At 42.0% G+C, this 22,046-nt stretch overlaps 1 protein-coding gene across 1 annotated transcript; it reads right to left on the reverse strand.

Moving 5' to 3' along the window:
• Positions 1-2,840: 2,840 nt before the first annotated feature.
• Positions 2,841-16,536, reverse strand: MSRB1 (methionine sulfoxide reductase B1). The gene is made up of 4 exons (XM_043979848.1): positions 16,393-16,536; positions 7,923-8,071; positions 7,152-7,266; positions 2,841-4,026 (listed from the first exon to the last, which is right to left on the reverse strand). Exons 1-4 carry the CDS (start codon positions 16,442-16,444, stop codon positions 3,995-3,997), a joined length of 348 nt encoding a protein of 115 aa, XP_043835783.1. The 5' UTR covers positions 16,445-16,536; the 3' UTR covers positions 2,841-3,994.
• Between the last annotated feature and the right edge of the window lie 5,510 nt (positions 16,537-22,046).

Below are 22,046 nucleotides of genomic sequence, written 5' to 3' on the forward strand. Positions count from 1 at the left end.
GTATCCCTTAAATAATTTGATACCCACACAACTCCTGCTCCATTGTTTTTAAATTGATGGTGAAATATGGACGCAAATGGGGAGTAGGAGTAGATATCTTAAATCCCTCCAGATGCAAAAGTTCTGTGATTTTAATTCTGTGGAACAAAAGAAAATTGGCTGGGTGGATTCTCACCTAGCCAGGTTGGGAGAAATGGGTTTGAAACCAAATCTCAGGAGTGAAGCTACAGCTTGGTCAGCTCAGCTCAGCCTGTCCCAGATCTAGGTGTCTCACACAGCTAGCTGTCTGTTGTTTAAGGAAGGGGAATGGGGAGATCTTACTATTTTGTTCACATCTCCCCCCCACCCCCACCTCGCCCCAGCCTGCCCTCCCCCATCCCGATATTTTAATAACTGCCATATTGACCTTACCAGTCAAGGTGCTAAATCTCAGAAGAGACTCGACCTCATGGGGTCCTGTCATTACATAGGCGGATGAAGGAGAAATTCTTAAAGTAAAGGAGATAGTCTTAAAAGTAACCACACCAAAGGCAGAGCTGGGATCAGAGGCTTTATCTGCACTTTGAAGCTGGTGAAAAAATCTGATTAAGGAACAACAGTAACCAAATCAGCCCTGGAGCTAAGCTTTATTTCCAATCTGGGAAGAAGTACTATAGTAAAGCTGTGGGAAGTCCATGAAGGAGGAAGTCAGAGAAGAAAGGGAAGAACGTGATTAAAAGGGGGGGGGGAGGGAGAAGAGGTGGCTGGCACACATATTTTCTGTAGGTTTTCGGAAAAAGCAAGAAGGTACACCTCACCAGAGAAGTAGCAGAAGCATCTGACACGTGAATTTCAAACAGTGATCTGAATACCAGGGATGGGTGAGGATGAACCTCATAACAAACACTCACGGGCTTTGGAGCTTGGTCAATTCAGCCTTAAGGAGCCAGTGACTCCACAGCACAGAAAAGCTGGAAAGGGCTCTGGAAAAAGAGTCCCCTTCTGTGGATAATAATATTAGAGTATGTTATGATTTGCAAAAGGAATGTTATAGTTTGCCACGGTACCCACACCAGCGAAATCTCAGATGCTGGAGGTATCCTAAATCCTAAAATAACTGAATGAGGAACAGGCGATAGAAATCCCTTTACATACTGGACATCCGCATATTTTTGCTTTCCTGGTATTGTTTTAAAGGTATATTACTTTTCCTTTCCCTTGGCATCCACCATTGCCCAATCCTCTGCCACCATTACCACTGCCCACACAACCAAGAAACTGATACAAGCCAGGTTAAAGTTCAAACGCCCTTTGTTATGGAAACTAGAGTTCTTCGGGACAAAGCCATTACTGATTCAGCAATAATGGCCTGGCTCGATCTCTACCTAATGCAGAGAATCAGCAGCTAAATTGTATTCCCCTCCTTTTCCTTCCCATCTCTCTGCTCCTTACAAACTGCTAATTACACCACATGGAGAGATGGGTCAGACTCTACAGATGGAGAAACAGAAATGCAGAAAGGTTAAGTGTCTTCTTGCTCAAGGTTGCACAGTGAGTCAATGAAACAGCCAAGAACTGGCTCCTGATGTCTTGAGACTCTACCAGCTGCTCGACCTATGCATAAAATCAGGTGGTTTTAGCATTAAAAAGAGATTACCAAAAGGAACAGGGACATGACAATTCTTTCAACATTAAATAAAGGACAAAGTAGATTCAAAACAATACATACTTTTATTCTACATCATGGTTTTTTCAAACAATGAAATGAAATTTTTTTGTCCAATCACCATCATGCAAAGATACTTCAAGGAGCTGGGATTTATGGGTATAGAGCACTCACAGCAGCTGTGCTTACTTAATTTAGCAAAAAAAGTCTTTTTTTTTTTTTTTTAAGTGAGGCAATTGGGGTTAAGTGACTTGCCCAGGGTCACACAGCTAGTAAGTGTTAAGTGTCTGCGGCCACATTTGAACTCAGGTACTACTGACTCCAGGGCTGGTGCTCTATCCACTGCGCCACCTAGCCACCCCAAGAAAAGTCTTAAAAGAGTTGCCTGAGCCTCAGAGAGGTCAAGTGACTTGCCCACAGTCACAAGGCTAGTAAATATCAGAGATGAATTTGGAACCAAGATCTTTGTGTCTCCAAATCCAAGACTTCCAGGCTGCCTCTATGCGGATAAAGGAATGGAAAAAAACCTTCTGAATGATGACCCATATTGCTTTGTGTCATCTCTTTATTGCAAAAAAGGTGACAAGTACACAGGAGAACTTATGAAGTACATGGGAGTCATAACCATGGACATCTTCCTTGATGAAAATGAACCAGTCTCTAATATTTATGACAGATCATTTCTAAGAACTTTACATTGTTTGTGTCAACAGGACTATAATGTGCTATTGCTTCGTGTCATCTCTTTATTGCAAAAAAGGTGACAAGTACACAGGAGAACTTATGAAGTACATGGGAGCCATAACCATGGACATCTTCCTGGCTGAAAATGAACCAGTCTCTAATATTTATGACAGATCATTTCTAAGAACTTTACATTGTTTGTGTCAACAGGACTATAATGTGCTATTCTTATCAGCAAAGGAGGGACTTGGCATTCTTGGGTCCATAACACTATCAAGAAAGACAATAATACATCTTGAGAACTGTAAACTGTGATGGGCCTTTTCTTCAATTCATCTATGGGAATTGACAACAAACACACACACACAGACACACACACACATTCATGAGGCTTTTTCCCTGTCTGTCAGAGAAATGAAAATTGATCATTAAAATGAGGGTGGTACCCAAAAAAAAAAAAAAAGGATGTTAAAAATTGTTTTGGGGCAGCTAGGTGGCACATTGGATAAAGCACTAGCCCTGGATTCAGGAGGACTTGAGTTCAAATCCAGCCTCAGACACTTGACAATAGCTGTGTGCCCTTGGGCAAGTCACTTAACCCTCATTGCCCAAGGGGGAAAAAAGGATGTTAAAATGAGGGTGGTGCCAAGCAAAAACGGAAGGATGAAATGCTTAAATGTAGTAAAGGGAAGTAGCCCTTTCCACATTCAGAGGTAATTGACCAACTATGTGTTTCCCAAGCTAAGAAACACAAGTTGCAGTGAAACATTTTAAAATCTATCTTTAAAATTTATTGTATGCAAATCAAGATTAAAAAAATCTGTCCTGTTTTCTGGCCTGGTCACTAACCTTCATCACCATGGTCATCCTACATGGGTTTAACCAGGGTAATTCATACTGTGACCCCAAGCTAAAATAACAGGATAAGATTTTCAGGATTTGCATTCTTTGCTAACGTTTTGTGGAAATCTGGTTTATGCTACTTACAATCAAATTCTCTTTCAAAACTAGACCAGATGGAGTTCAGAAGATCATCATTTGGAACCTCAGGAGGGGAGAAGGCACACTGATAAAGAATATGATGAGATTAAACAGGAAATGAATGACCAGCTAACACTAAGAATCCTATCTCCTTATGGTCAAAAGTGTGGGAAAATCTAAAATGTTTATGTATTTAGAATTTACACTGTCACTAAAAAACTCCAACAACTACCAAATTCTAATTCACTTCTACAAACCTGATGTAATAGGTGGCTGTTCATCATTGAGTTTTTATTTACTCTGGGCACTCCCTAACTATCGGCCCTTTTCTAGAAAGAACCTACCCAAATGAGGAAAGACAGTCCAGAACCTTGGAAAATGTGTTAGATCTGACGTCAGAGGATCTGGGTTTAAACCCCCACTCCATCACCACTTGTGTGGCCGTCTGCAGTTTGGTTCACTTCTCCAGCTTTCCCTTCCTTGTCTCAGCAACAGAGGAGGGGTTGGACTGGGTGGCCTCAAAGCTCCCTCCAAGGATCTTCTGATTCCAAGGCCTCTGTTGTTTCTTCAGTGGTCTCTGTGTGCCAGGCTGAGCTTTTAGGAACTCCAATTCCAATCAATGACTACAAAGTAAATTGGTGGTTGCAATGTGTCCATAACCAGAATTTCCTCTCTACTGCCCAATTACTTTCCCTGTGGGGCTGAAGTTTCATTGCCTGAGAAAAAGAAAAAAGAAAAGCAACAGTTTTAACTTTGCCCACACTGAACCATCACACATTCTGTGACAGCCTTGCCATTAAGAGGAAATAGTTTCTATTCATCTACTATCATCTGCATTAGAAAACTCGGGGGGGGGGGGGAGAAGGGGTACACTCCAGCCTCACTTACACAGGCTATGACACATACATAGATCTCAGAGTGGGAGGCTCTCGGTCATGTGATCAGTCAGTCGGCCTGCTCTCTTCATAAGCAGGAACCTAAGATCCCTTTAAGTCTTCTTGTTTCACCTGCTGAGTAGAACAAGTTACAGGCCTAATCTGCTCTTGGCTTTATGTAAGCCATGTCAGCACTCCTAACACTTAGACTGTGGTCACCAAGACTGCCAGAGTTTCTCTGGTTCTGATACAGAGAGAGCTGGAGGGAGAAAACTCTGAGACCACCTGGATCAATCAACCTCCTCTTCATTTTACAAGAGGTAACTGGGGTCAGGAAAAAGAAAAAACACAAGTATGAAACATCCTTCCTTTTACTTAAGGGTCATCAAGTCAGTAGGAACCCCATCCTCGAAGCCTGGATTTCTAAAATGAAAAGATCGAATATTTTAGACCATGAGCATTTAGAAGTTTTCGCAGGGTAACAGCCCTTGCAATTTAAATTTTTTTACATCTGTCCAGAAAGTCTCAGAAAATAAACAAGGTAGGGGCAGTTAGGTGGCGCAGTGGATAGAGCACCAGCCTTGGATTCAGGAGGACCTGAGTTGAAATCTGGCCTCAGACACTTAACACTTACTAGCTGTGTGACCCTGGGCAAGTCACTTAACCCCAATTGCCTCACCAAAAAAAGAAAAGAAACAAGGTTTTATTCATTTAAATGATAATTCAAATTTATAGGAAGCTTTCAAATGTACAAAGCAATATATATATATGTGTGTGTGTGTGTGTGTGCAAAGCACTATGTATGTATGTATATATATATGGTCATTCAATCCTCATAACAGTTTTGTAGGTAGAGGAAATTGAGGATCTGAGTTGTTCTGAAATGTTATATCACTTGCCCAGCCTTACACAGATAAGTGCCCAAGATTGGAACCCAGGTCTCCTGATTCTACAGTGTGCTACCTACCCTAACATGATCCTAACTTTAAATAGACATAATCAATTTCTACATTCAGGGCCACCTTTGGACAGGAGTATAAACATTAACATATATACATACATATATATACATGTATTAGGGAAGCAGGCCTAGTCATCATAGAGCACAGTGAGGAAAACAAAAAAGCAAAAATGTAGACTTTTTCAAATAGACATAATGAGACATACACAAATATGTAAGATTAAAATCATTTTTGTGAAGGCATATAAATGTGGAGGCAGTGTGACATAATGGATAGAGAGACGACCCTGAAGTCAGAGAGATAATATACAGAATATAACATTTGCAAAGCTCTTAGCACGCTGGCTGGCTCATAGCAGAAGCTTAAAAGAATGTTCATTCCTTTCCCTACCTCTGATCCACACTGGTTGTGTGATCCTGGACAAGTCACTTAACCTCTATGTTCTCTGGGCAACTTTCTAAGAACATGAATTACAGAAGAGCTGTTGATCTGCAATAGTAGGAATTTCCTAATCAGTGAGAATTGCCTAAATCAATTAAATCACAGGTCCAGATTTAAAAAAAAATGTTGTATGCCTCTAATCCAGTTTCCTTAATGTGCTTCAGGGGCAAAATGTTAAAGTCTCTCTTCTTTGGAACAACATGAAAAAAAGAAGTTGGTGGCACTGGGAGTGTTAGTACCATCTCCCTGTTGAAATGATTTCATAAATATTTCTCTGGACATGTGCTGGTTCCCCTCCAGAAGGACCCCAGCTCCTTAAAAGCAGGGACTATTGCACTTTTGTCTATATAATCTGTGCTTTACATATAATAGGCACTTAAATATTTGTTGAAATTCAAGTTATTGACGCCTTCTGAAATTCTTGGTGAAATTTTAGACTTTTGGCCAATGGAATAACAATCCACAAATCCAGCGTCCTGAAGAGGAAGTCTGATGAACTCTCCTGATGGAGAGAGGTGATGGGTCCTAAAATGCAGAAGGGGAGAGACTTACACTGGCAGGGCCAATGTGGGAAAGAATGTTTCAACTAACAAAATATCTTTGTTCCAAGGGTTTTCTTTTTACTATTCAATTAGAGGAGGGAGGAAGTGGGAGGGTGAGGAAATAAATGCTTGTTAATTAGAAAAAATAAAAGAAATCAATGGCCAGAGAGACCTCCTCCTCCATGCTGTAATCATGCTGATGGCAAGCGGGGTGTTTACTAAAAGGAACCAAGGACAAATGAGGCCATAGGGCATATTCAACAACATAATAAATTCTTATGGGCAACATTTAGGTTAATGGTGCCAGGCAAAGCAAGTAACAAATGTTAAGAGGGACCCACACATGCATTATGTAAAACCTAGTGGCTAAAACATATGGTAACAAAATTGCTGCCACAGAGAGAGTCCAGTGCCCTCCCTGCAAATTGTAGGCTAACAAGGCCCCTGGAGAAACAGTCTTCACTCACAGGTGCTTCTTCGGCTTATCAGCTTTTGCTCAGTTGGAACTATTTGCAACGAGAATTGGACTAAGTGGGAAGGGCAGGGCTTTACAGGCAGCTCCACAAGCTGCATGATCCTGAAAGTCTCTTGCCCGCTCTAGGACTCGGTTTCCCCATTTATAAAAGGAAGTGGTTTGACTAGATGGTCTCTAAGGTCCCCTCCAGCTCTAGTAATCTATGATTTTAATAAAAATTAGAAATGTAACATGATCACTTCTTCTGAAAACCAAAAGTAAATTCACTTAGAAACTGTTTTATTAGAAAGCACTATCACGGGGCAGCTAGGTGGCACAGTGGATAGAGCACCGACCCTGGAGTCAGGAGGACCTGAGTTCCAATTCGGCTTCAGACACTTAACGCTTACTAGCTGTGTGACTCTGGGCAAGTCACTTAACCCCAACTGCTTCACTAAAAAAAAAGAGAAAGAAAGAAAGCACTATCACATGTGTGTGTGTGTGTGTGTGTGTGAGAGAGAGAGAGAGAGAGAGAGAGAGAGCGCCCAAGAGCGAGCACGAGCTCACCTTTAGGAACGAACTTCAGAGAGCTACTGAATATTCAGAAGCGGGACTGACCCTTTTTTGGGCCATCATTGAGAAACTCATGACCCAGGCCATTGCCACACTTGCCACAGGATACCTGTAAGGTAGTCAAAGGAAGGAGCATGAGATTTCAAAAGAATATTTTAGAGTTAAGATTGATTATGAAATTATATATACATATATACAAACACACATTCCTACTTTAATTCCTGGCCTCGAAGTAAATTATTAAAATCATGGATTATTTGTTTTTAATTTCTATTCCCAAAACTAATTGTTCTACCTTGATTTCTGGTCATTCTAAAGAAAAGAGTCCATAATTCACAATGACTACAAGAATTGAAATGGAAAGGATAATACAATGCCCTCAGAGAAGAGTTAACAAAATGCCTCTCTTTACTGAACAAGTGTGGGACTATAAGTATGGAACACTGCATAACTATCAGACTACCCTGATGTTGCTAATCAATTCTCCACCCCCCCCTTTTCCCTAGCACAAAGAATGGCTTAGTGGGAAAGGGGGTATTCAGAAATGAATATGAAATAAAAACACAAGGTGTCAATTTCATAAAAGTTTTTAGAGTTGCTTCAAATGATAAAAAAAATAGTTTCACCTCTGAATTTAGTAAGTTTTACATTTCAGACCAGTCTCAAATAATCTAATGTAATATCAATTCTTGGCCAAACAACTCCTAATACCTAAGAAAACATGATTACCGAATTTGTTAATTCTCCTAACATGCTTCCCCTTACCTTTAAGGCTCCTGGCCGACCAAACTCTGGACGCTTTGACACACTGTCAGCATGTATTGTCTCCGTGAAGGCTGGCCATGGCGAGGAATGTTGATACTTCGAGCGACTGGAAAAGAGCTCATAGCCACATTTGGTACAGACGTAGACACCTAATTGAGTCAAGCACAGACAATGTCAGCTTCCTAACTCTATGCTTGGTAAGTTCCCTTTCTCATTTGTTATAAAAGTTATCTGAAAAAAAAAAAAGAAAAAACTAACCTGTGTTCCCTCCAGGGTAAAAACATGTTTAGAATCCTCTAACTAGGGACTACTCTGAAGGAGGAAGGGGGAATGATTTCATTTTGACACTGATGTCCAAAATGGTGTCTCAGCGATAAGACAGCCAGTTTGTACTGGTTCTCAGGTCACAGGTTCCTAAATTTAGAACTGGAAGGAACCTCAGAGACCATGGAGTCCAACCCTTCATTTTACAGATGAGGAAATAGATACACAGAGAGGTTAAGTGACTTGCCCAGGATAACACAGCTATTTAAGTAAGTACCAGATGTGGGATTTGAACCCAAGTCTTCCTGACTCTTAAGCTGAGCATTCTGTCCACTGGGAATGAAACAACAGATAGATAATAGGCATGATTAAAGCTTAAAATGTATTCAAGAACATTGGGGCTACAGCAACTGACCCCACAGGGCCCTTCAACATCTCCTTAAAAAAGAGGGGGAAGCAGCCAGAGATGGTGGAAGAGGCATACATGAGTTCCTGTCAAAATGACCCTGTGTCATCAAGACCAAGGGTTAGGCACCTGGTAATTTCCAGTTGTGAGAAATAAAAATACAGTGTCACTTTTTTCAGAAACAGAGAAGCAACTTCTGTCCTAAAGTGAGAAAAACAAAAACTGGCTGGACCCAGTTTTTGTCAGTCAGGTTAGGTTAAGTGAATTGTGGCTACCTCGACTCCTCTCTGAGCATGCTTTGTGAATATTATCTAACAATGCTCCAAGGGCGGAGACCGCTGCCATTTTGAACATGGGATGCATGAAGATATAGGTAATGGGAGGGGGGATCATGTTAAAGGGAATTTGAGTGGGCTTCTTTGGAAAAACTGTACTTTCTGTAAGAACCAGCCAATGGGAGATTGGGGAGAAGATTTCTGGACTTGGGCATAGGCTGTCTGTCTGTAGCTAAGTCGTGCCTCTTCCTATATAGATGCCCCTTCTTGCAAGATTGATCAATAAATTACCTTCCTGCTTAAGTCCTGAGTCAGGTCAAGTTTATCGATGAGGACCCCTGTTTCTCACACTGTTTTTCATTAAGAAATTTTAAAATTCAGGGACACTAGCTAGAATGGAAGGCTTGATGCAGGTATATATGATTTTATTATTACTAGTGTTGCTTACACACTACGAAATGCAGCATCAAGAGAAAATTGTCCATATTCACTTTCACAAAGCCAGTACAATTTAGAATTCCTAATCAGTGGTTTGGTGTGCCATCCACTGGAGAAGGAAAATAGTTCACCTTGGCCACAAAGGCGTCTTCTAATCAGAGAATCCAAGCCATCCCAGTATCTTGTGACTCTCAGACATCCAGCTTTTACCTTTTACTTTCTAAACTACTTTTTACAATAGCTTTCAATTTCCTGCACTCTCTACCCTTTCCAAGGGGGCATGGACATGGTCAACTGAAATCCCCAAATATCCAGCCACGTTCCTCATCTCCAACACTAGTGGCTCACTGAATTAGGAACACAGGATTTTATGATCTGATTTGTTCCTCCCAACCTTTCAAAGGAGGCAGAACAGTCATTCTTATTCCAATTTGACGCATGAAGATAGAGACCCAGAGAGATTAAGCCGTTGTGCCAGAAGCCACTCGGCTAGCGTCTGAGCAGAGGCTCTAAGTCAAGGCTTCTTCACTATGCCAACTTGATTCCCTCCAAAGCAGGGAAATCTGTCTTTGTCCCAACCTTTGCTCATCAGACACGAGAGGTTAAAGGCCACCAGAGAAGGCAAATAGAAAGGAAAGGAAGATGAATTTAAGTTAATTGCCAAATGAAAAGGATAAAAATTAACCATCAAAAAGTCTACACTCCACGTATAAAAATGAGCAACACAAAATATAAACATGAAATTTTATCTTTTTTATGACCAAATGAAATGCTAGACAATTTAAGTATACTTAAAATTCCAGCTGGAATCACCATATCTGCCTTTTGTTGGACACCTGGTAGGCCAAATCCAACACAGCTGGATGGAAGGTGGATCCCCTAAAAGAGGGAAGGGGAACACTTAGCAGGGGTGTGTGCCAGGATCATTCATCCTAATTCATTCCACTCATCTCCTTTAACTGTTGGGTTTCCATTCCGGATTTCAATGTCACCATCATACCAGCTCATAGAAGCACTAAACATCGGCTCTCTGACCCTTAAGTGCTACTTTAGTCCAAACATCATAAATTCCTAAGTAGAAGGGGCCTTAACGCCTATCTAGTCCAAACTCCTCATTTAACAAATAAAACTGTGGCCCAGAGAGAGTGCCTTACCCAAGGTTATATAGGTACTAAGGCAGTAAGTGAAAAGGATAGGATTTAAATTTAGGTACTCGGACTCCATTTACTAAATGCTTACCCTTTTCCAAGCGCTGTGTTAAGGGTTGGAGACACGAAAGAAAAGCAAAGACAGTCTCCTACTCTCAAGAAGCTTATGTTACAAAGGAGACAACAGACATTGAGAGGAATGACGGTGAGGGAGAGGGCACTCTGAACTAGAAAGTTCCTGGGATGGTGAGTGGGACCATAGGGAAGTAGCCTTGCATCTCCAACTGTCTTTTAGACATCTCCAATTGGATGTCCTTTGGTAATCTTTAACTCAACATGTCAGGAACTGAACTCTATCTTTTCCACAAAAACCCTCCCCTCTGCATAGGTAACAAAGGTAGTCAGGGGTGAGGGGTCTCCTGGGAGGTACAATCGAAATCTCAAAGGTTCACTTCCTTGTAATGTCATGAAGTTAATTATGGAAGTCCTCTGTCAACCACAGACATGTGATCCTACCCTCACCTGACCATGAACTACACAACAGCTGAAACCAGGCTAAGTGCCCTCTCCCTTGAACAACTGCCCCGGGGCATATCCATCGTTGTATCTTTCCTCAAACCCATAATCCCATCTTTTGCTTTCTGAGCTCTTACCTATCCTTCAAAACTCAGCTCAAACATCAATCCCTACATAAAATCTTTCCTAATCCCTTTGGTCAGAAGCAAAATAGCATTCCTTTGACTTCTCAGAGCATTTTGTAATAGTCACCTCCCAGGACTGCTGCGTAAACATATTACTGCTGAACAAATGTCAATTATTACACAACTTTGCCCCCTCTATAGAAATCACCTTCATTTACTTATATGTTTACATATGTTGTTTCCAGCTCCAGAAAAGAGATAAGAAAGTGTGCCTCCCTCCCTTTACAGAGGTGAGGGGCCTGCACAGATGTGAGATGTTGTAGCACTGTCAGACTAGCAGACATGTTGGTGAATTTTGCTGAAGTGCTTTTAAAATTCTTTGTTACAAGAGGAAGAGGAATGAAGGAATAGAACTGGAAATTAAAGGTGGTTGTTGTTGTTTGTTCTTCCTAAATTCCTTTGATCACCTTGGGAGGTGACTTGCAATGAACTGGATTTAAGTGAGGGAGGGCACCAGCCTCACTCTCCTCTCCAAAGCCATCTGGGTCCAGTGGCAAGATATACATCAGGATGACTGGAGATGGCCCCAGGTGTTTGAGGCAATAGGAGTTAAGTGACTTGTCCAGGGTCACACAGCTAGTAAGTGTCAAGTATCTGAGGCCAGGATTTGAACTCAGGTCCTCCTGACTCCAGGGCTCTATCCACTGTGCCACCTAGTTGCCTGGAAATTAAAGGGATCTGAAAACAAAAACATTCTAAAAAAAGAATGTGAACTCCTTGAGGCCAGGGACTTCAGTTTTGTCTCTCTATCCCCAGTACCAAGCACAGAGTAGGTACTTAACAATTATTGAGGTTCGGCTCCCATACTAAATAACTGTGAGCATGGGCAAAGCCTTAACCTCTCTGATGTGCTATTTCATAATCTACAAAATGGACACTTATACTACCTATCTCACAGTGTTATGAAGAAAGTGTTTCTGGGGCACATAGGTGGCCCAGTGGATAGAGCACTGGCCCTGGATTCAGGAGGACCTGAGTTCAAATCCAGCCTCAGACACTTGACATTTACTAGCTGTGTGACCCTGGGCAAGTCACTTAACCCTCATTGCCCTGGAAAAAAAGAAAAAAGTGTTTCTAAACCTAAAAGCACTATATAAATGTGTTGTTATTATTATAGTCTATCCTACACATATTGTATAGTTTTAAATATGTGTTATAAAAAAAAAATCTGTGTTATAACATGAGGTTATACAGGTACTAAATCTCTGTAGTCTATCCTCCACTAGATTGACTGTAAAATACTGCATATTTGTGTTGTTACACAAGTATTTGTTCAGTACTATACAATAACTGTAGTGTAGGATAGATCATAATAATAACCATATCTTTTAGAGCTGGAGGGGGAGAAGGCCATCTAGCACTCAACATAATGTTTGCTCTGAATATTCTAGGTGCTTAACAATGCCTGTTTAATCATCTAATCCTCTCTAATGCCCTTCTGGAATCACCAATCCAGACCAAAACAATAAAATCTGGAGAGGTGGACACCACAGATATAATCATCTCCATTTTACAAAGATATAAAAAGATCCCAACTTGAGTATCAGTGGCTAAATTTCCATACGGGCCTTTCTAATCTTAAGTCTAGCCTTCTGACAACCACACAGGAAGAACCCAAGGCCCTGAGAACTAAAACCCACATGTTCAGGTGTTCCCAGAAGCGTCTGTCCAAAATGAACTTCTTCCAGTTTAATAATATGGGGTCTTTAAACATACAGGGAAACCACAGCCTTGGTTAACTAATTTCCCTTCTCTGAGCTTTAATTTCCTCGCCTATAAAACAAAGAAAGAAAGAAGTTGGACTAAACAACTTCTAAAGCCCGAACATTTTGAGAGTCTCGGATTGTATGATTTAGACCCACAGAGGAGAGGAGAGGCAAGAATATTCAACCACAGTGGCCTTCTGAACCTTGACTGGCTGAAATTCCTAGTCCTGGACATGACAGGCTTGCTGAATTCAAGTGAACAAGGTGGGCTTCCCACCTGCCTAAAGATGTACTGAGGGGGGCAACTAGGTAGTGAAGTGGATAAAGCACCAGCCTTGGATTCAGGAGGACCTGAGTTCAAATCTTGCCTCAGACGCTTGACACTTACTAGCTGAGTGACCCTGGACAAGTCACTTAACCCTCATTGCCCCGCAAACAAACAAAAAACAATAAATAATCACATCTCACGAATAAGAAAACAAGACATATTCCAACGTAAAATAAAATTGAAAGTGGATCTGGTTTTAATACCAGATCTGCTACTTACTGTGTGATCTTGGCCACGTCCCCTAATCTTTCAGAACCACAGTTTCTCCATTTGTAAAAGGACATTGGGGAGGGGGGGCGTGCAGCAGCTAAGTGGTGCAGGAGACAGCGAACCAGCACTTGAGTAGTCAGGAGACCCCAAGTTCAAATCCTGCCTCAGATACTTATTAGCTGTGTGACCCTGGGCAAGTCATTTAACCCCCAATTGCCTAGGGGGAGGAGAAGGGGAGAAAGACCTTGGACTTGATGGCCTTTAAGATTCTTTGCCATTCTAAGTGTATGATCCTATGGCCTGAGATCCTTTTCAAGTCTAAATCTATAAAACTACATAAAAGAAATGAAGGAAGAGATACGAAAGTGAATTAGGAGGCACAGTTCATTCCAGCTTCCAGAAGTCTTGTTTCACATAAGAAAAACACAACTAGTATATATATATAAAAAACCTATATCAGATTACCTGCTGTCTAGGGGAGGGGGGAGGGAGGGGAGGGAGGGAGAAAAATCTGAAATTGTAAAGCTTGTATAAACAAAGATTGAGAACTATCTTTACATGTAACGGGAAAAAAATAAAATACTTTATTAATTTAAAAAAGAAAAAGAAAAAAAATTTTTTTTAAAGAAAAAAAAAAGAAAAACACAACTAGTTACATAAATAACAACGGGGAGGGGAAGAACAGTAAAATTAGGACAGATTGTACTTGGCAAAGGGCTTTAACTGGAAGTCTCAGAACTTTGTATTTTCATCACATCATCAAGGGGCAAAGAACTCTCCAAAGGGGGTGAGAGGGAGGAAGAAAAGGAGAAGGGGAGAAAGAGGAGGAAGAGAGAAAGGAGGAGGAAGAGAGGGAGAATTCAAGAGCCCACTAACACAGACAGAGCATATTCAAGAGCATTCAAGGCTTCATTCAGGCCTTCTCTCTGTGATTATCTCCAATTTGCCCCCCCTTCTATATCTTTGTACATTTTTTTGCATACTAGACTGAGTTCCTTGAAAACAGGAACTGTTTTGTTTTTTTTTCCTTTCTTTGCAACCTCAGGGCTTAGCACCCTGCCTGGCACCATAATAGGCATTTAATAAATCCTTGATTTGATTTGAGAGTAGCCAAAATCTAGCAAGGGACAAAGAAGCCAGATTCAGGATGCCCTTTTGCTGTTCTTCAGTGCTTTCAGTCATGTTTGACTCTTTGTGACCTAATTTGGGGTTTTCTTGGCAAAGATACTGAAGTGGTTTCCCTTTTCCTTCTTTAGCTCATTTTACAGATGAAACAGAGGCAACCAGGGTTTAAAAGACTTGCCCAGGGTCACATAGCTAGGAAGCGTCTGAGGCCAGATTTGAACCTGGGAGAATGTCTGTCTCTCTGTCTCTTTCTCTCCACTTCCCTTTCTAGCTGCCCTGAATTAACATTTTCTTGAATTTTTCTAGAGACCAGGGCTTACTTAGGATATCAAGAAAACAAACCCCAAAGTTACAAGGGGCAGGAAGTAAAACATTGCCCATATTCCTCATCAATACAGACCCAACTTTATCCTAAAAAGTATCTGCCTTTCTAGATAACATATGCCCTGAAGCCCTCTAACACTTCCTCCCAAATTCCCCGATAGAAATGAAGCCTCAGGGGCAGATAGGTGGTGCAATGGATAAAGCACCAGCCCTGAATTCAGGAGGACCTGAGTTCAAAAGTAGCTCAGACACTTGACCCTTACTAGCTGTGTGACCCTGGGCAAGTCACTTAACCTTCACTGCCCCACCCAAAAAACAAACAAAATACTGAAGCCTCAGTGTCCCTCCAACAATAGGGAAAGTCCTTAGCAGCCTCCTTAATGTAAGACCCTCCAGAACCCAAACCCACTTACAATTGGGCTCACAAGCTTCACTAAACTAAGTTCCCATACATCCATACAAGCCTCACACACATACCTTGCCTTTTCCTCACTGACAGTGATCTAGGAATGCTAGTTAAAAGTCAGTGGAAAAGCTTAAGGAGAAAAATGAATAATATCCTAAGCCACAGACACACCATAGGTAGAATTGCTTTCAAAATAGTAATGTCAAATGTACTATTCCCTCCCTCCCTTCCTTCCTCTTTCTTTCTACAGTGTTTCACTTCGAATCAGGAAGTCCTGGGTTCGAATCTTATTTCCGAAAATTTACCAACTGTGTGACCATGGACATATCACTTAACCTTCTCAGTAAAATGAGAGGGTTGGATGTATAAAGTCTCTTCCAGCTCGAAATCTCTGATTGCGGCACTTACTAGCTGTGTGACCCTGGGCAAATCACATAACCCTCATTGCCCCGCAAAAAATAAACAAACAAACGAATAAATGAATCTGTGATTGCTATGATCCTTTTTCAATTAATTAAAACAACTTCAACCAAAAAGTTAAGTTAAAAAAAATTTTTTCCCGGTAAAAATTAGTCTTTTGTTAAAGAAACTATTATTACTAAACAGTTTTTACCTACAATGTTTTAAAACTGATTCCTGGCTGCAACATTAAATTTTATAAACTTTTATTTAGCAATACTTTTGAGGTAGTCGTTTCCTCAGAGTTATGAAAGTTTGGTGTTTTTTCGGTTTGCATTTTATGTTTCAATAAAAGCTCTTTCCAGGGGAAAAAAAATCCCCTTAGATGAGACTTCGCCGTCCTTGAACACACGCTCAGGAATTCTCATAAAAGGACTTTAAGATTTGCAAAGTGCTTTCGTCTCAACTGCCCTGAAGGCATTATTAGCTCTATTTTACAGACTAGGAAATAGAGGTGACCTGCCCGGGGCCGCAGGGGCCTGGCTCCCGGGTGGGATTCGAAAGCACATTTCCAGACTTTCCAAGTTCAAAGCAGGCTCCCCCTTACACACGCACCCCCGCCCCCCTTCCATTCTACCCCACGCAGATTGATTGGACCCTCCCTCTAGCCTGCCTGCCTCCCTCCCGGGGGAGGGGCTTCTACTCTTTCCCAGCAGGCCCGGGGCCCCGAAGCCAGTTACCTGGCTCAAAGTGGTTCTGGAAAACCTCTCCGCCAAAAGAGCAGAAAGACATGGCGACAACCACCCACACAGACTCGGGCTCCCAAAGTGTACTCGCCGCCAGCCGCTCTGCACGTCCGGGTCTCACTGTAAACCCCGCCCCCTTCCGTCAGGAGGAGGGAAAGAGAAGGCTCAGCAAGCCGCGCCCCCAGCTCGCCCCAAGCTATTTGATAGCCCCGCCCCCAGTTAGTTCATGTAGCCCCGCCCTCAGCTCCAACTCGGGCGGCTTCTGAGGAGGGTAGGATCCTGCAATAAGCCACGCCCCCATCCTCGAAGGGTGGGAGGGAGAAAAGAAAGCGACACCACGGTAAGCCCCGCCCCCGGCCTCGCTGGAGGCGGGGAAGAGAAATAGATGCCTCAGCAAGTGCCTCCTCCCGGCCGCTCCGGGCTCCAGCACCGCCCGCCACGCCCCCGCCGCGCCTCCAGCTGTTTAAGATAGCCCCGCCCCCAGAGGACGGGGACAGTCGCCCTCCTCTCCGCTCCGGTCAGCTTCCTACCCAACCTCAATCACTTATTACTGGCCTTGCTCACTCTCCAGTGATTCCCCCGCCCACTTTCACCCCTGCACTCTCTCAGGTATTTTTGACTCCTAGATCCTCGGTCCTGATCCCTAGGGTTTGGGGTAATCAGTGAGACTTCCTCCCTCCTTCCCTTCCCACTACCTTATCGTGGGTCAGTGGTAATCAGTCAGTCAATCAAGAAACGTGTATTATTTTAAGCGCCTACTATGTGCCAGGCACTATGCTAAACGCTGGGGATATGAAGAAAGGTAAAAGACAGTCTTAGCTGTATAGTGAAGTGAGCAGAACCAAGAGAACATTGTGCACAGTGACAGCATTAGTGTTCTATGAGCAGTTGTGAATGACTTAACTACTCTCAGCAATATAGTGATTGTCTTGGGACAATGCCAAAGGACTAATGATGAAGCATACTATCCACCTCCAGAGAAGGAACTGATATTGAATGAACACAGACTGAAGCATGCTACTTTGCATTTTCTTCTTTTTTTTTTACTTGAGTGTTTTATATAAAATGACTAATATGGTAATGTTTTACATAATTGCACATATATAACCTTTATCTGATTGCTGACCACCTCAGGGAGGGGGAAGAGTAGGGAGGGAAGGAATGAGAGGGATAGAATTTGGAACTCAAAACTTTAAATAAATAAATAAACAGAAAGAAAAAAAAGACTGTCCTTGCTCTGAAGAAGCTTACAGTCAGATAGAGCACTGGCCCTGGAGTCAGGAGTACCTGAGTTCAAATCCGACCTCAGACACTTAACACTTACTAGCTGTGTGACCCTGGGCAAGTCACTTAATCCCAACTGCCTCACTAAAAAAAAAAAAAAGAAGAAGCTTACAGTCTAATGGAGGAGACAGCAAGCAAACAACTATGGACAAACAAGATAGATACTTGGTTTGGAAATAATCCACAGAGAGAAGGCACTAGATTTGAGGGATCTCTGGAAAGGGCTTTAAGATCAGACTTGAAGGAAGCCTGGAGGCACAGATGAGGACGCAGAGTATCCCAGGCATGGGAAGCAGGCAGTAAAAATGCAGGGAGCCCGGTCAGTGCAGAGTGTTTTGTCCATGGGAAAGCAGAGGCCAGTATCACTGGATCAAAGAGTACATAAGGGTGACTAAGGTATCAGAAGACTGAAAAGGGGCAGGTTATCAAGGACTTTGAATGCCAGAAGATTTTATATTTGATCCTGGAGGTGATAGAGTTGGGGCCACTTGGTCAGACCTGTACTTCAGGAAGATCACTTTGACAGCTGGGTAGTGGATGGACTGAAATGGGGAGATGCTTGAGGCAGGCAGACCCAAGAGCTCTGGTCAGAGCTGGCTGTGCAAATATAAAAGCAAAGACAGTCACTACCCTCAGAGAGCTTACATTTTTTTTTTAGTGAAGCAATTGGGGTTAAGTGACTTGCCAAGGGTCACACAGCTAGTAAGTGTTAAGTGTCTGTGGCCGGATTTGAACTCAGGTACTCCTGACTCCAGGGCCGGTGCTCTATCCACTGCGCCACCTAACTGCCCCGAGAGCTTACATTTTAATGCAGAAACAAACACATGTATGAACTTTAGTCAGGAAGTGATATGGAAGTTATATTTTACTTTCTCTAGAAATATTAAGAAATAATGTTTTCCTCAGAAGCCTTTCCACATTCCTGGAGAAAGCCCCTTGGAAAGATGGGTGATAGGCTGAGGGTAAAAAGGCCGTTCATTAGGTGAATAAATTGAGGGCGGTAACCAGAAATTCAACACTGCACCACTGGATTTCTTACACTAGTGTACCTTCCTTGCAAAGGCTTTTTCCTCTGATCATCTGGGTCTAGAACCTCCAATTTAAGGACACTCAGGTCAACCATGTCTTCATTTCTCTCTTGCTGCACTCCTGACTTTACTGACTTTTTATATCTTGGCCCTAAGAGGTACCTTTCCCCCCATCTACTTGTTTTTAAGTATTAGGATACATGTCCTATATTAGAGTCCCCATTAGAATAGAGGTCAAGGACTGTCTTTTTGTTTCCCATGATTTAGCCAAGTTAAGCATGTAAATGTTGACTCAATTTAATAGAATATATATATATGTGTGTGTGTGTGTGTGTGTGTGTGTGTACATATACATATACACATACACATACACATACACATACATATAGTTATTGCTCCCTCCCCAAGAAGTGAAGGCCACTCTAACCTACCTCTAGGGGGTTTTTGGTTTGGTTTGGTTGGGGGGGGGGGGTAGTGCATTCAAGGTAAGATAATGATCTCAGGGAAGAAACCCTTTTCAATACTTGTGGGAAGTCATCCTGGTGTTGGAAGTAAAGTATTTACAAATAATCAGACTTGCAGTAGAGCATGGATGAAAGCTTTTTATTTCACCCTTCCTATGGTCAGAGGAATGCGTTTGAACAAAGCCACAGACAAGCTTATATACCTTAAGGAAACTCCCCTCCTTTCTCCAATTGGATGGGAGGTTACCATCTTCCTGGAAGTCTACCTAGGAAACCCCTTAGTATGTTCTCCCCCCATTACATACATTTCCATACATCACATGTTCAGAAAAAGGCTGTCTAATCCTGCCCAGGGGCAGAGAAGTTAATATTCATGTGCAGAAAGAAGCCAGGGGCTTTTCGTTTGTTTGTTTTTCTACTTTAGGACCCTTTTGGAATGTTTGAGGAGGGGCTACAACAAAGGTTGCTTCCCTGTCTTGCTGAAATAAGTGATACAAGGATTCTAACTTCTCACACTTGAGAGAACAGAGTAGTGAATATTTTTGAAGTGTTACCCCCAGATTGTATTTTTTTAATTAATAAAGTATTTTATTTTTTTCCGTTACATGTAAAGATAGTTGTCATCTTTTGTTTATACAAGCTTTACAATTTCAGATTTTTCTCCCTCCCTCCCCTCCCTCCCCCCTCCCCTAGACAGCAGGTAATCTGATATAGGTTATATATATATATATATCCCCAGATTGTATTTTAACATATTATGATCTTTTCGTTGTTCAAGATTCCCATAATTGTTACCTAAAATTGTCTTGGGGCAAAGAGACAAGTCAGAAGGTATAGTGTGTTTCACTCCATTCCCACAATTCCCTCAATAGGGAAACTACCATTTTTGACACCTCTCTAAATTAGAGATGATTTGGAATTAAATTAATCTTAAAGTAAATAAAATTGTTTCCACCAGACTTGTGCCTAAGCACAATACAGTATTCATGTTTTTCTTGGACAAACTCTAGGGAAATAAGTGGGGCCATAGGGGAAAAGGTTGAAATACCCCATCCTGGAACAATGGCAGAGTTGATTTGATCAAGGTTCATGGTTCCAGAAGGGGAAGGAGCAGGAAGTGTGAGAAAGGATTTCTGAAATGAGGAGATTGTGGAGATGGTAAGACAGAAGCAGGGCAGCTAGATGGCACAGTGGATAGAGCACTGACCCTGGAGTGAGTCAGGAGGACCTGAGTTCAAAGCTGGCCTCAGACCCTGGGCAAGTCACTTAACCCCAATTGCCTCACCAGAGAGAGAGAAAGAGAGAGAGAGAGAAGGGAAATAGAACGTTTCATTTACTTATTCCTCACCTACTTGCCTCCTCTACAGCTTTTGATGCTGGATATTCTTCATTCTAGATACTTTCACCTCTCTTGACTTCTTTTATTGTTTTGTCTTTAATTTTTATTGATACTTTTTTTGGTTCTCACATCACATTGATTTCTGAATATATCCCTTCCTCTCCCTTCCCCAGGGAAGGGGAATATAATAAAGATTTTAAAAAGAAATCAGTTTGTACACAGTGACTAGTTCTGACAATATATGGAATATCATTCTTCCCCGTTCCCTTTTAGATTACTGTTTCTCTGGGACTACACAAATAATAAATAGCTAAGGGAAGATCTGAACCTAGTTCAATGCCCTATCCACTAGGCGTTTCTCTCTTTTTTTGTTTGTTTTTGGAAGCTAAGTGACACAGAGGATAGAGCACTGGGTGTGGAATCAGGAAGACCCATCTTCTAGAGTTCAAATCCACCTCAGACACTTACCAGCTGTGTGACTCTGGGCAAGTCACTTGACCTTGTTTGCCTCAGTTTCCTCATCTGTAAAATGAAATGGAGAAGGAAATGGCAAACTATTCCAGTATCTTTGCCAAGAAAACTCCAAATGGGATCACAAAGAGTCAACACAACTGGAATGACTCAACAGCAAAATAAATTTATCGTGGCCCCCATCTTAGTGATTTTCTCTGGCTTCTTTCAGCTGCACATGAGTAGGAGAAGGCTGCAGATGGTGAGAGTTCTCTAAGTCTGAGGCTTGGCAGGGCAAAGCTGGGGGAGGATCAACCAAGGACTTTGCCATTGTTTGTACTGGAGAGATCAGGAGAGCAGAAAACGTGTACCACGTGCACCACCAAATAACCTGGACTTATGAATTCTCTTGTTTACTGGGAGTAATGTGGCCTGCATAGGTCAGAAGAGGAAAGTGGGACTCTGGGTTTCCAAATTCTTTCCCAGTGGGGAAGGTGGGTTATTGTTGTTGTTTATCCTTAATTCTCAAAGAGAACTATGACATCAAGAGATGATATCATGACTTGCAGTGAATTGGATTTAAGTAGGGAGGGCTGTGCAGGGTCACCAACCTCACTCTCTCCTCTAGAGCCCTCTGGGTCCAGTGGCAAGATATATATTGGGATGACTAGAGATAGCCCAGAATGTTGTTTGTCCTTCATTCTTCAGGGCCAGTGCTCCATCTACTGTGCCACCTAGCTGCCCCGGGGAAAGTTGGGAGAGTTTTCTCAGTGGTCAATGGACTCAAGTACAAGCCTATTCTGAATTTTTATTATGTAAATAAAATATTTCCTTTATTTGATGTCATATAAATGACTTGACTACTCTCAGCAATGCAATGATCCAAGACAATCCCAAGGGACTAATGATGAAGCTTACTATCCACCCCCATAGAAAGAACTGATAAAAAGAGCACTTGTGGATTGTACATGTGTAACTGTCTTGTGGAGCAGGGAGGAGAGGGAGGGAGGGAGAAAAATTTGGAACTCTAAATCTTATGAAAATGAATGTTGAAAACTACCCTTACATGTAACTAGAAAAAAT

Source organism: Dromiciops gliroides, chromosome 1, assembly GCF_019393635.1.
Source record: "Dromiciops gliroides isolate mDroGli1 chromosome 1, mDroGli1.pri, whole genome shotgun sequence".
NCBI classification, from domain to species: Eukaryota; Metazoa; Chordata; class Mammalia; order Microbiotheria; family Microbiotheriidae; genus Dromiciops; species Dromiciops gliroides.